Genomic DNA, 14,177 nt, shown 5'->3' on the forward strand with positions numbered 1-14,177 from the left:
AGATGGATAATATATATTTTGCTAGTTTTTTGTGATATGTAAACCTGGCAATATATTAAAATACATTTATTGTAAATCCACTCAGTTGAACATGCAAGGACAATGGGGTAGGCAGAAATCAAACTTTCCCTTTAGTCCTTATTATTTACATATTCACATCAACAATGAAACTTTTATTTATAAAAAGTCTTCAATGAAGTAAAATATCCTTCACACATATGATGCACAGGCTGCAAAAAAAATCTGCTGGAGACCAAAGGCAAGTAGTAAGGCATCTAGAGTTTGTGGAGAAGCCAAAAGAAGTTCTGGCAGAGGCCCGTGGAAAACAACATTGTGTTTTCGGATGATATTTGTAAGAAGTAGATATTAAATAGAAGTGCCAAGCATATGGCTCTGGAGTTCAGCAGAGGTAAAAGTAGAGGCATGGGAAGAGTGACCATTGATTTTGTAGCTGTGGCTGTATAACTAAGAATGGAACCAGGCAAATACAGTTCCATTGGATTGGATTATGGTTATAATGTCACACAAATATCTTGTAAATATTATGTTTCCTTGACCTGTATTTAGCAGACCTCAGGTTAATAAAATCCTTCTCCTTAAGACATTCCTGATCCACCATTGTAAAATGATCTAGCCACACAAGCCAAAGATTCCGTGTGGCTAAAAGATTATGAATCTGAAATGTTAACTCTGTTTCTCTCTGAAGAAATGTTGCCTTAAATGGACATTCCTTGAGCATTTCCCTCACTCAGACCACCAATGACATCCAATGACAGTAAGTTTACCTCAACCCTGTAAAGTGGACTTCCAAAGTTACACACATCAGTTTTAGAATCACTGAAAACATTAACAATTAAGAAGGTAATTGATGTATACTAACTAAGTCCCAAATATTAAATCAATGCAAGGATTTTACCCTTGATCAGCAAGGAGATTTACCATGAATAGTCCACAGCAGATTTCTCCGTGCTTGCACCAGCAGCAGGAAATTTTAAGCATGGAAAGATTGCTAATCAATTGCACTTATTGCATCTTTCAACTAACTCAGAGCCTACCTTCACAGTGCAGAATGAAGTGCCCGTTACTGGGGCTGAAATGAGCATTGAAGTAGGTGCAGTTATCCCTCTGGAAATTACAGGAAAGACACTGGCGGTGAAATGATCCTGCAGTGTGAACACTGTTTAACAGAACAAGTAAAAACAACAAGGTTACAACACTGGATAGAAAATGTTTTACTTGTGTTATTACTGAAAGCCAATACATATTGGATGCATTGAAAGTTGAACCATGTATTACACTAACAAACATAATTAAAAATGCAGCCAATGATGGAAACCTGAAATAAATGTTTGAAACACTCAGAAAGCTGGGTGAAGAAACAAAGTTGTGGTTGAAGTGTCAGGTTGACTATTTATTATTGGAACCAGGGGAAGTTACAGATGAACAACAAATCCAAGTAAAAACGAGAGGGATATGAAAAGAATGGCTTCTGATTAGGTGCTAGTTAGATATAGTTTGAGATAACATAGAAACATAGAAAATAGTTGCAGGAGTAGGCTATTCGGCCCTTCGAGCCTGCACCGCCATTCAATATGATCATGGCTGATCATCCAACTCAGTATCCCGTACCTGCCTTCTCTCCATACCCCCTGATCCCTCTAACCACAAGGGCCACATCTAACTCCATCTTAAATATAGCCAATGAACTGGCCTCAACTACCATCTGTGGCAGAGAGTTCCAGAGATTCACCACTCTCTGTGTGAAAAATGTTTTTCTCATCTCGGTTCTAAAGGATTTCCCCTCTATCCTTAAGCTGTGACCCCTTGTCCTGGACTTCCCCAACATCGGGAACAATCTTCCTGCATCTAGCCTGTCCAATCCCTTAAGAATTTTGTAAGTTTCTATAAGATCCCCCCTCAATCTCCTAAATTCTAGCGAGTACAATCTGAGTCTATCCAGTCTTTCTTCATAAGAAAGTCCTGACATCCCAGGAATCAGTCTGGTGAACCTTCTCTGCACTCCCTCTATGGCAACAACGTCCTTCCTCAGATTTGGAGACCAAAACTGTACGCAATACTCCAGGTGTGGTCTCACCAAGACCCTGTACAACTGCAGCAGAACCTCCCTGCTCCTATACTCAAATCCTTTTGCTATGAAAGCTAACATACCATTTGCTTTATTCACTGCCTGCTGCACCTCCATGCCTACTTTCAATGACTGGTGTACCATGACACCCAGGTCTCGTTGCATCTCCCCTTTTCCTAATCGGCCACCATTTAGATAATAGTCACCTTTCCTGTTTTTGCCACCAAAGTGGATAACCTCACATTTATCCACATTATACTGCATCTGCCATGCATTTGCCCACTCACCCAGCCTATCCAAGTCACCTTGCAGCCTCCTAGCATCCTCCTCACAGCTAACACTGCCCCCCCCAGCTTCGTGTCATCCCGCAAACTTGGAGATGTTACATTTAATTCCCTCGTCCAAATCATTAATATATATTGTAAATAGCTGGGGTCCCAGCACTGAGCCTTGCGGTACCCCACTAGTCACTGCCTACTATTCTGAAAAGGACCTGTTTACTCCTACTCTTTGCTTCCTGTTTGCCAGCCAGTTCTCTATCCACATCAATACTGAACCCAAAATACCGTGTGTAATATAACAATATATTAAAAGAAAATGTTATGAATATCTAGCACCTTTCAAGATATCTGGATATCCAAAGCACTGTACAGGCGAAGAAGAATTTTAAAATAGTTTTGCCACTGTTGTAATGCAAAATATGTGGCAACCAATTTCTACTTAGCAAGTTCACACACCAATCAGGGATAATGATCAAATAACTCATTCAGGGAATATTAACTGAAAAGCAAATTTTGATCAATATTATCACTAGGCTTCAAAATATTGCTGTGGAATCTTATACTTCATAATTTAGTTTTATATATTATCAGAAGGTGACATATCTGCCAGTGTAGCAGTTAGTATCAAACCAGATAAATTAGAAAAAAGACGGAGAGAGAGAGAGAGAGAAAATAAAAATCTGTACTCAAAAAAATAAATAAATGAGTGCAATGGAATAAAGACGGATTTACTTGTTATAAAATGCAATCTGCAGACGAGATGGCAAATAAACTTATAAAATTGAGCTCATAAGGTATCTGTACTGTCTGTATCTGACTACCTTTTGAACTCAAAATCACAAATGGAGTTAGGAATGATTTTATAATGAAATGGTGGGGGTTTGAATAATTCTGCTTACCTGTATAAAGCTTGTACTTGTTTAAATCTCTGTACTCAGAAAGATCTAGGGATGTGATTAGCAAAATCAGAGCTCATTAAGGTAATCATATTTAGTTTTCTCAGATTTGCCTAACGTAATGATCATTTCTTGGCACAAGATGTTTAGATCATCTTGATTTGTCCATATTAAAATTATAGTGCAAGCTACTGTTTGATAAGTGATATTACGTTGAACTGTCCTCCGCAGGGCTGCATCATACTTATGTTATTCTAGAAGTTTATTGACACATCTGGGATTCAAATTGTCAATATTTAATCTGTGAGAGGTCTGCAGTCACCACGGTTAAAATTATGATTGATTGCAAAATGAAGATGAAGATCTGAATGTCCGAATGCATTAGTCACTGAAACATCATACGTGTAAACTTGGTGAATTGCCTAAGATAAGTATGCATTGTACTTCACTGCAAAAATTTGTTTACAGAAGTACCAATACCTTTGTTTGCCATTCAATTCCCCCCCCCCGAGGTACAATTTTAGTATTAACTTGGTGAGACCACACCATTTATTGTGTGGCAGATTTGCGTTTAGATGCTAAAAGGATTTCGTTGTCCACAGAAGATGTGCACATGTGACAATTGTAACATTGAATCTGAAGCTGATGCCGTCCGGAGAATATGGTCCTGGTATTTGTCCATGTTAAAATTTTAGTGCAAGCTACTGTTTGATAAGTGATATTACGTTGAACTGTCCTCCGCAGGGCTGCATCATACTTATGTTATTCTAGAAGTTTATTGACACATCTGGGATTCAAATTGTCAATATTTAATCTGTCAAGAGGTCTGGCTGGCCAGTCACCAGTCTCTCCACGTTAAACAAATTATGAGTTGATTCCATATAGGGAATCCAAGATAAAGATCTGAATGTCCTATGGCATTAGTCACTGAAAGCAACGGTGTAAATTGTGAATAGTTAAGCCCCTAGTCATGCAGCTGTACATCACTGCTAGATTCATTTGTGTACTCTTGGAACAAGGCAGAATACCTTTGGCCGTTTGTACCCATGACTTCCCTTGTCCAGTCGAGGTACACTTTGCTTCCACTCTGGAACTTGATGAGGACCACACCTAACTAACACCTCTGAAGGGTGCAGGATTTGCCATCGGGTCATAAACTCCAATGGAGTTCCGCCACTGAAGATGTGCTCAAATGACCTCATGATTGCCTCTTTTGTCCAAAGACAAACTTAAGGATTCCTGACAGCGATGCCGTCCGGAGCTCATGATTATGTCCTGGTAGATCCACCCATGACGTGGATTAAAGTGATCGGGGGAGGTGACTGCTGACAAACAGTAATCATCCGCCCCATGACCTCAACGCTGGAACAGGAAGAGGAGGATCCAAATGGCACACTTTAGTGGCAGCGTCACAACGGGGGGAAAGCTCAGTACTGAAGGCTGCATTTACAATATATATTAATGATCTGGTCTCCAATATCGTCTTGCGGATGACACAAGCCACCGGTTATCCTGAGGAGGATGCTAGATCTGTCAGGGAACCGTGTGGTAGGCTGGCCGTGGGCACCAGTCTCTCCACGTTAAACAAAGTGGACGCACAGTCGTCCTCCATATAGGTGAATCCACAGGAAACCCTGGATATTATCTAAATGGTGGCCGATTGGGAAAGGGGGAGATGCAGCGAGACCTGGGTGTCATGGTACACCAGTCATTGAAGGTAGGCATGCAGGTGCAGCAGGCAGTAAAGAAAGCGAATGGTATGTTAGCTTTCATTGCAAAACGATTTGGTATATGAGCAGCAGAGGTTCCTGCAGTTGTACCGCTGGGAGACCACACATGACTGAGTATTGCGTACAGTTTAGGTCTCCAAATTTGAGGAAGGACTCTGGGATAGGGCAGAGTGCAGAGACGGTTCAGCCAGGACTAACACCTCTGGAAGGGTACCATATGAAGAAAGAAGGATAGACTTGGAACTCTCAATTTAGGAGATTGGAGGGGATCTTCCGAAACTTACAAAATTCTTAAGGAGTGGAAGGCTAGATGCAGGCATTGACCTCATGTTTAGTCCAGGACAAGGGGTTTTAAGGATAAAGGGGAAATCCTTTAAAACCGAGATGAGAAGAACTTTCTTGGCAGAGAAACACCCACGCTCCACAGAGTGTATCTGAGGCCAGTTATTGCTCATTTTGTACGAGTTAGATGGACCGCTGTGGTGAACATTACAAAGGCCATGGATCGATGCAGGACGGGATTGTTGGACATGATCAGCCATGATCATATCATGGCGCACCATGAGGTCCATCAAACTCAAGACCTAAGAGGAGGATTCAAATGAAGCAGATCCGGCCAAGGCTGACCTTGAAAGCCTGGAGGAAACTGCCACCCAGCAGCGACTTCAGGCTTCTCTTGGGGGAAGCCTCCAACAGGAATATCCTGATGACATTGAAGGGCACTGGAGCCGGCTCAAATCCACCATCCTCGATACCTTTAAAAACATCCTTGGGTGCAAGTCGAGAAAACACCAGGACCGGTTTGACGAGAACGACATAGAGATAGAACAGCAAGAAAAGGAAAACCTTTCGTGCCTGGCAAAATGATGTCATCTGCAAGGCTAAAAGAGCGGTTCACTACAGAGCCAAGGCGGACGTCCAGAGCCGGGTGAGGGAGCTTAAGAACTCTTGGTGGGCAGATAAGGCTCTGGAAATCCAGAAACTAGCAGACTTGGGTGACACCAGAGGCTTCTTCAGCGCTACTAAGGCTGCCTATGGTCCAAGCTACAGTGGCTTAAACCCCCTGAGCTTAAAAGGCAGACAAGAACTGCTGAATGACAATGCCCGATGGAAAGAGCACTTCCAGGAACTCCTCAACCGTGACAGCACAACTGGACCAGACATTACCCACCTCATCCCCTAGAGTCTCATCAGAGAAAACATGGAAGAACCTCCCACTATGATAGAAGTTCAAGATGCCATCAAGAGCATTAAGAACAACGAGGCCACCGGTCCAGATGGGATCCAGGGTGAGATCTTAAAGGACGGTGGATCGGAGCTCCTGTACCACATCCACACCCTACTCCTCAAGGTCTGGGAAAAAGAAGAACTTCCCTCAGAACTCAGGGATGCTCTAATAGTCACAATTTTTAAGAAGGGGGACAAGGCTGAATGTGCAAACTACAGGGGCATCTCGCTCCTGGCAACAACAGGCAAAGTCCTTGCTCGTGTCCTCGCAAACCGACTTCTACCACTGTCTGCGGAGGTACTCCCAGAATCACAGTGTGTACATCCAGAGGAACAGCAGACATGATATTCACAGCACGCCAACTCCAGGAAAAATACCGTGTACATGGCCTTCATAGACTTGACATAAGCTTTTGACTCGGTAGACCGCCAGGCTCTATGGAGCATACTATCAAGGTACGGTTGTCACGACAAGTACATCAGAATATTGAGGCTTCTACATGATGGCATGTCGGTCACATGCTCAGCAACTGCGGCTCTGAGTCCAAGCCCTTCACTGTGGAAACGGGAGTCAAACTGGGATGCATCATCGCACCCACCCTGTTTGTCATCTTCATTACTGCCATACTTCATCTCATTGAGGGGCTCCCAATCCTCTACAGAACTGATGGTGGGCTCTTCAACCTTAATAGGTTGAAGGCCAAGAGCAAAGTCAGCAACACCGCCATCATGGAGCTTCAGTACACGGACGACTGCGCCATTGCAGCACACTCTTCAGAAGACCTCCAGGGCATCCTGAATGCCTTTATCCAAGGCATACAGCCATGGGCCTAGCCTTAAATATCAAGAAGACCCAGGTCCTACATCAACCTCCACCCAAACAGCATCTACCCAGCCCTACCCACTATAAAAGTGGACGACACCACTCTTGAAAACATTGACCACTTCCCCTAACTTGGCAGCATTCTTTCCTCAAAAGCTGACATTGACTCTGAGGTCAACCATTGCCTGAGTTGTACCAGTGGAGCCTTTGCCAGACTCAGGAAAAGAGTCTTTGAAGACCGAGACCTAAAGGTTCAAAGTTTAAAATGACACCCATGCCCTTGCCCATGACCATTCCCTGCTGTGTGTTCTACATTTTAACAATCTGGGTAGCAAAAAGAGCAAACATTAGTAAACTTGCAGATGACATGAATATTGGTGATGGTATGGATGGTGAAATGGATGGTCTTAGGTTGCAAGATTATTTTGCAAGATGTGCAGAAAAATGGTGAATTACATTTCATCCTGAAAAATATGAGAAGATGGGCTAATTTTAAAAGCAACATTTGACCATCACCCTCAGCAAGCCAACAAGCCACATTGTCCCAATTCTCTTGGATCAGGTATTGATGGTAAACTTATCAAAGGCCTTATGATAAGTCTATACAAATTACATTAACTAATGACCCTGAGTAACATACTTAGTTTCCTCCTTAAAAATTACAATCAAATAATCAAACAGGACGGACCAGTGATCTCCGCACACTTATGCTATCATACACACACGAGGGACAATGTACAATTATGCCAAGCCAATTAACCTACAAACCTGTACATCTTTGGAGATAGTTTACAATATAAAGATGAAATCTTTTAAAAGCAATGAATTTCTTACAATCTCAGCAGGCAAATGACCAGTAAACACGTGTCTACTTAAATGACAGTATTAGAAACATAGAAATTAGGTACAGGAGTAGGCCATTCGGCCCTTCGAGCCTGCACCGTCATTCAATATGATCATGGCTGATCATCCAACTCAGTATCCCGTACCTGCCTTCTCTCCATACCCTCTGATCCCCTTAGCCACAAGGGCCACATCTAACTCCTTCTTAAATATAGCCAATGAATTGGCCTCAACTACCCTCTGTGGCAGAGAGTTCCAGAGATTCACCACTCTCTGTGTGAAAAAAGTTTTTCTCATCTCGGTTTTAAAGGATTTCCCCCTTATCCTTAAGCTGTGACCCCTTGTCCTGGACTTCCCCAACATCGGGAACAATCTTCCTGCATCGAGCCTGTCCAACCCCCTAAGAATTTTGTAGGTTTCTATAAGATCCCCTCTCAATCTCCTAAATTCTAGCGAGTATAAACCAAGTCTATCCAGTCTTTCTTCATAAAACAGTCCTGACATCCCAGGAATCAGTCTGGTGAACCTTCTCTGCACTCCCTTTATGGCAATAATGTCCTTCCTCAGATTTGGAGACCAAAACTGTACGCAATACTCCAGGTGTGGTCTCACCAAGACCCTGTACAACTGCAGTAGAACCTCCCTGCTCCTATACTCAAATCCATTTGCTATGAAAGCTAACATACCATTCGCTTTCTTCACTGCCTGCTGCACCTGCATGCCTACTTTCAATGATTGGTGTACCATGACACCCAGGTCTCGCTGCATCTCCCCTTTTCCTAATCGGCCACCATTTAGATAATAGTCTGCTTTCCTGTTTTTTCCACCAAAATGGATAACCTCACATTTATCCACATTATACTGCATCTGCCAAACATTTGCTCACTCACCCAGCCTATCCAAGTCACCTTGCAGTCTCCTAGCATCCTCCTCACAGCTAACACTGCCCCCCAGCTTAGTGTCATCCACAAACTTGGAGATATTGCCTTCAATTCCATCATCCAGATCATTAATACATATTGTAAATAGCTGGGGTACCAGCACTGAGCCTTGCGGTACCCCACTAGTCACTGCCTGCCATTGTGAAAAGGACCCGTTTACTCCTACTCTTTGCTTCCTGTTTGCCAGTCAGTTCACTATCCACATCAATACTGAACCCCCAATGCCGTGTGCTTTAAGTTTGTATACTAATCTCTTATGTGGGACCTTGTCGAAAGCCTTCTGGAAGTCCAGATACACCACATCCACTGGTTCTCCCCTATCCACGCCACTAGTTACATCCTCGAAAAATTCTATAAGATTCGTCAGACATGATTTACCTTTCGTAAATCCATGCTGACTTTGTCCAATGATTTCACCACTTTCCAAATGTGCTGCTATCCCATCTTTAATAACTGACTCTAGCAGTTTCCCCACTATTCCTCTGCTATTTCCGGCAGATTATTTATGTCTTCCTTAGTGATGACGGAACCAAAGTAGTTATTCAATTGGTCCGCCATATCCTTGTTCCCCATGATAAACTCACCTGTTTCTGACTGCAACGGACCTACATTTGTTTTAACTAATCTCTTTCTTTTCACATATCTATAAAAACTTTTGCAGTCAGTTTTTATGTTCCCTGCCAGTTTTCTTTCATAATCTATTTTTCCTTTCCTAATTAAGCCCTTTGTCCTCCTCTGCTGGTCTCTGAATTTCTCCCAGTCCTCTGTTATGCTGCTTTTTCTGGCTAATTTGTACGCATCATCCTTCGCTTTGATACTATCCCTGATTTCCATTGTTATCCATGGATGCACTACCTTCCCTGATTTATTCTTTTGCCAAACTGGGATGAATAATTTTTGTAGTTCATCCATGCAGTCTTTAAATGTCTTCCATTGCATATCCACCGTCAACCCTTTTAGAATTAATTGCCAGTCAATCTTGGCAATTCACGTCTCATACCCTCAAAGTTACCTTTCTTTAAGTTCAGAACCATTGTTTCTGAATTAACAATGTCACTCTCCATCCTAATGAAGAACTCAACCATATTATGGTCACTCTTGCCCAAGGGGGCACGTACAACAAGACTGCTAACTAACCAGTCCAAAATAGCCTGCTCTCTCGTTGGTTCCTCTACATGTTGATTTAGATAACTATCCGGCATACATTCCAAGAAATCCTCTTCCTCAGCACCCCTGCCAATTTGATTCACCCAATCTATAAGTAGATTGAAGTCACCCATTATAACTGTTTTGTCTTTGTCGCACGCATTTCTAATTTCCTGTTTGATACCATCTCCAACTTCACTACTACTGTTAGGTGGCCTGTACACAACACCCACCAGCGTTTTCTGCCCCTTAGTGTTTCGCAGCTCTACCCATACCGATTCCACATCCTCCAAACTAATGTCTTTCCTTTTCATTGCGTTAATCTCCTCTCTAACCAGCAACGCTACCCCACCTCCTTTTCCTTTCTCTCTATCCCTCCTGAATATTGAATATCCCGGGATGTTCAGCTCCCAGCCTTGGTCACCCTGGAGCCATGTCTCCGTGATCCCAACTATATCATAGTCATTAATAGCTATCTGCACAACTCATCCACCTTATTACGAATACTCCTTGCATTGAGACACAAAGCCTTCAGGCTTATTTTTACAACGCTCTTACCCCTTATACAATTATGTTGAAAAGTGGCCCTTTTTGATTTTTGCCCTGGTTTTGTCTGCCTGCCACTTTTACTTTTCACCTTGCTACCTATTGCTTCTAACCTCATTTTACACCCCCTGCCTCTCTGCTCTTGTACCCATCCACCTGCCACATTAGTTTAAATCCTCCCCGACAGCACTAGCAATCACTATGGTTATAGGACCCTTAGATCTCTACTTTTCAAAGGTAGCAAAGTCACTTACTCTTGATTGTTTGAGTTGTAATATAATTTGGTTTGAATGTTTTCCCTGATTTGAGAGCTGATAATGTTGTGTCCATGGATTCATCACTACCAGAGGCAGGTCTTGATAGATGTTTTTTAATGGCATTATACAGTAAGGAAACTGACCTCATGGGTCACCAAGTACCTATGCCTGCAGCCAAATAAATGGGTCACACATTGGTATCATCAGGACCAATTGAACTGCAGAAGTAGGAAACTGATCCCAAGGAGAACAAGGTGTTAATGAGATGAGAAAGCTGGAAATTCAAAATGTCATTTTAAACTTTTAAGAATACTTAGCTGTTACAAACAAAACAGGTAACAAACTTCAGGACCATGTAGTTGTAAAATAATTATTGCATTCTGCTGCTCTCTCCCGCAACCCATCTGAGGGTCATTTGATAATTCTCTGCTTATGTGTGATCTCAAAGAAACAACTTACAGGACAATATAATCTGATTCTGAAATAGTCCAGAACAATACACCATGGTGTTCCAGGCTATCCCAAATTTTGGTGAAAGTTTGTTATGGAAAAGTGCATCATTTAAGAAGAAGGTGTTTGGCTTTTTCCATCTCATTATTAAAGTGAAAATATCAGAGGCAACTGATTAAAAAGTGTTTCCTTATTGCAATGGTCGTCATCGTTCAAGGAGGGTAAAGTGCAGAATAGACTCACATCTTCTGAAGGACTTCATCAAATCCAAGAATTTGGGTGACTTCCCAGTTTCCTGATGTCAGGTGTCGAACACTGCTTAATTCACTTTTTGGCTGCAATTTTTAAATGGAGAGATTAATAACACAAAGTGCATGATTGGGAAGTAACAAAGCCTCAGATACAATAGTACAACAGGCTAATCATCTCCAATGTAGATGCCCCAGTACTAAAAGTTTAGATTTAATTGTGAAATGCATTACCGAATTGGATGATCGATTATTAATTTTCTATCAAATTTCAATGCTAATTGTTACATTTCAGTTTGGTTGCCCACTTTCTAATTTGTATTTCTTCTTGAAATTGGAAACACAAAGTTTAATTCTTTTTGCAGGTAGATCAACAGTGGTAACATTTCAATTACTTGTTAGTTTCAGACATAGGACAAATGTTTTCCTCCTGTAAATTAATTGACTAAACTAAATGTTTTCCTCCTGTAAAGTGAGTGACTAAAACCAATTTACAGAAGATTATGCGCATGTATGGTTCATGTGGTGTTAATTGAGCAATAGATGCATGTGACAGTAAAGAACTGTTCAGATCCACCAATTGAAGTTTCAGGCATTGACTTTGACCACAAACTGAAGACTAGATAATATTATGGTAGCACTAATAGGTCCTCAGGACGTGAATCCAAACAATGATCTCATGTCTATCTAATTGGTCTACTCTTTAAAAGGTTTTCTCTCTCAGGCATTCTGCTCTCCATCTTGTGATAGAACACATCTCTCTCTTCTCTTTCTTGAACACCAACATCATCACAGCAACATCAGAACCTTTTGAAGCGAGCTCTCATTATTTTAGTTTAGTTTAATTTAGAGATACAGCACGGAAACCAGGCCCTTTGGCCCACTGATCCCTGTACAATGCTCTATCCTACACACTAGGTAAAATTTACAATTGTTTTAACCTAAGCCAAATTAACATATAAACCTGTACGTCTTTGGAGTGTGGGAGGAAAACGGAGCACCCGGAGAAAACCCACGCTGTCACGGGGAGATTGTACAAACTCAGATAAAGTCAGCACCTGTAGGCAGGATCAAACCTGGGTCTCTGGTACTGTAAAACAGCAGCTCCACTGCTGCGCCACTGTGGTGCTCTCTGTGTAGCAAGTTGTTGCAGCTAGAAATTAAAATTAACCTCAATGCACTAAGGACTGTCAAACCTGTACCTTGACAAAATTATTAAATTCTATTGTTGGGATTTCTTAAAAGTGCCCAATATATTTAGAGATAAATATTATGTTTTATAAACTTGAACGATGACAATCTGATCTTAGCCTGAGCTCTATTTTCTATATTTTCTTTAGAGATACAGCATGGAAACAGGCCCTTCGGTCTACGCTGGCCAACAATCACCCGTTCACACTAGTTCCATGTTATCCCAGTTTTGCATCCTACACACTAAAGCCAAATTACAGAAGCCAACTAACCTACACGTCATTGGAATATGGGAGGAAACCGGAGCACCCTGAGGAAACCCACACAGTCACATTGAGAATGTACGAACTGCATACAGACAGAACCCGGAGTCAGGACGGGTCTATGGCTCTGTAGGGCAACAACTCTATCACTGCACTGCCTGTATTTCCCTTTAACCTTCGATATTATGATTCATTCTAGTTTGTTAACAGTATATGTGGTTTCCAGTGGCATTATTGCTTTGTACTGCTTCCAAAATTCAGCTCCATCAATTAACTTTGAAAAGCATTAGCTCTACCATATTGTCAGTTTACTGTTACCTACTGGGAATGCATTTCTAGGTAAATGACTCAAAGGGAGACAAGACTATTTTTACATTAAAAAATGTATCCAGGCACAAGATGATGAACTATACTTGGATTCAGCTATACATCTTTTATGCATGACTATGAACTAATGCTGAATATTAATTCCAGAAGCAATAAATTCTGAGATGATAACGTGCAGGAATCATATTTCATGATTTGTTTTTTTTTCATTATTTCAAGCAATAATGGTTAAGTGCTCCACTAAACAATTTGGAGTGCTTGGGAAGATGACATATTATAAGGGTTTAGACTGGAAAGTTAGGTTCATTGCAAAATGAGACGCATAAAAATGTGAAATTGACATTTAGCCTCTTCCAAGCGTAGAACTATTTTTCAACATTTATTTAGTATTTTTTAAATGTATGTGTACCCATCAGTTAATTTGTACATACACGTAGAAATTAATCTTTCTGAATTCTTGATACAGTTTCATCTTGCAATTATTGACTGTGAACTTTATTAGTATTCAGTGGTTGGGTGGAAGGATGGCAGTGGTTTAATACATCTGTCTTAGTGATTTGAGTTTAAATTATGAGGTTAATTGACATATCCGTTCAGACTGGCTTTGAAGGAAACACTCAGATTTTTTTTTTAAAAAAGCAATATTAATTACAATTACAAAAGGAAAGAGTTATGTTTCAGTGATATTTTACTGTGGTAAAATTAAATCTTTTGAAATTAGCGTGAAGATAAAAGATGAAGTTTAACAGTAGCCCCTAGCTACCGGGCATGCGTCCAAGATGCAAAATACGAGGGAGAAAATGTTACGCATTATCTAGAGTAATGAAAGATTCATTGTGTACTAAAGAGGTTCTTTGTGAGCGGAAGCTAGCAAAAGTAGTGCCTCTGTTTTAAAAAGGGAATAAGTCAAACCCAAGTAACC

The 14,177-nt window shown here is 41.2% G+C and overlaps 1 protein-coding gene across 1 annotated transcript in view; it reads right to left on the reverse strand.

Moving 5' to 3' along the window:
• LOC129699148 (inactive dipeptidyl peptidase 10-like) overlaps positions 1-14,177 on the reverse strand; it is a 657,345-nt gene that overhangs the window by 49,521 nt on the left and 593,647 nt on the right. The window contains exons 14-15 of the mRNA XM_055638816.1: positions 11,470-11,561; positions 1,056-1,399 (exon numbers count right to left, since the gene is read on the reverse strand). Of these exons, the coding sequence (XP_055494791.1) occupies positions 1,056-1,399; positions 11,470-11,561 (436 nt within the window). The remainder of the gene's footprint in view (positions 1-1,055; positions 1,400-11,469; positions 11,562-14,177) is intronic.

This window comes from Leucoraja erinacea, chromosome 7 (assembly GCF_028641065.1).
Source record: "Leucoraja erinacea ecotype New England chromosome 7, Leri_hhj_1, whole genome shotgun sequence".
In the NCBI taxonomy this organism is placed as follows: domain Eukaryota; kingdom Metazoa; phylum Chordata; class Chondrichthyes; order Rajiformes; family Rajidae; genus Leucoraja; species Leucoraja erinaceus.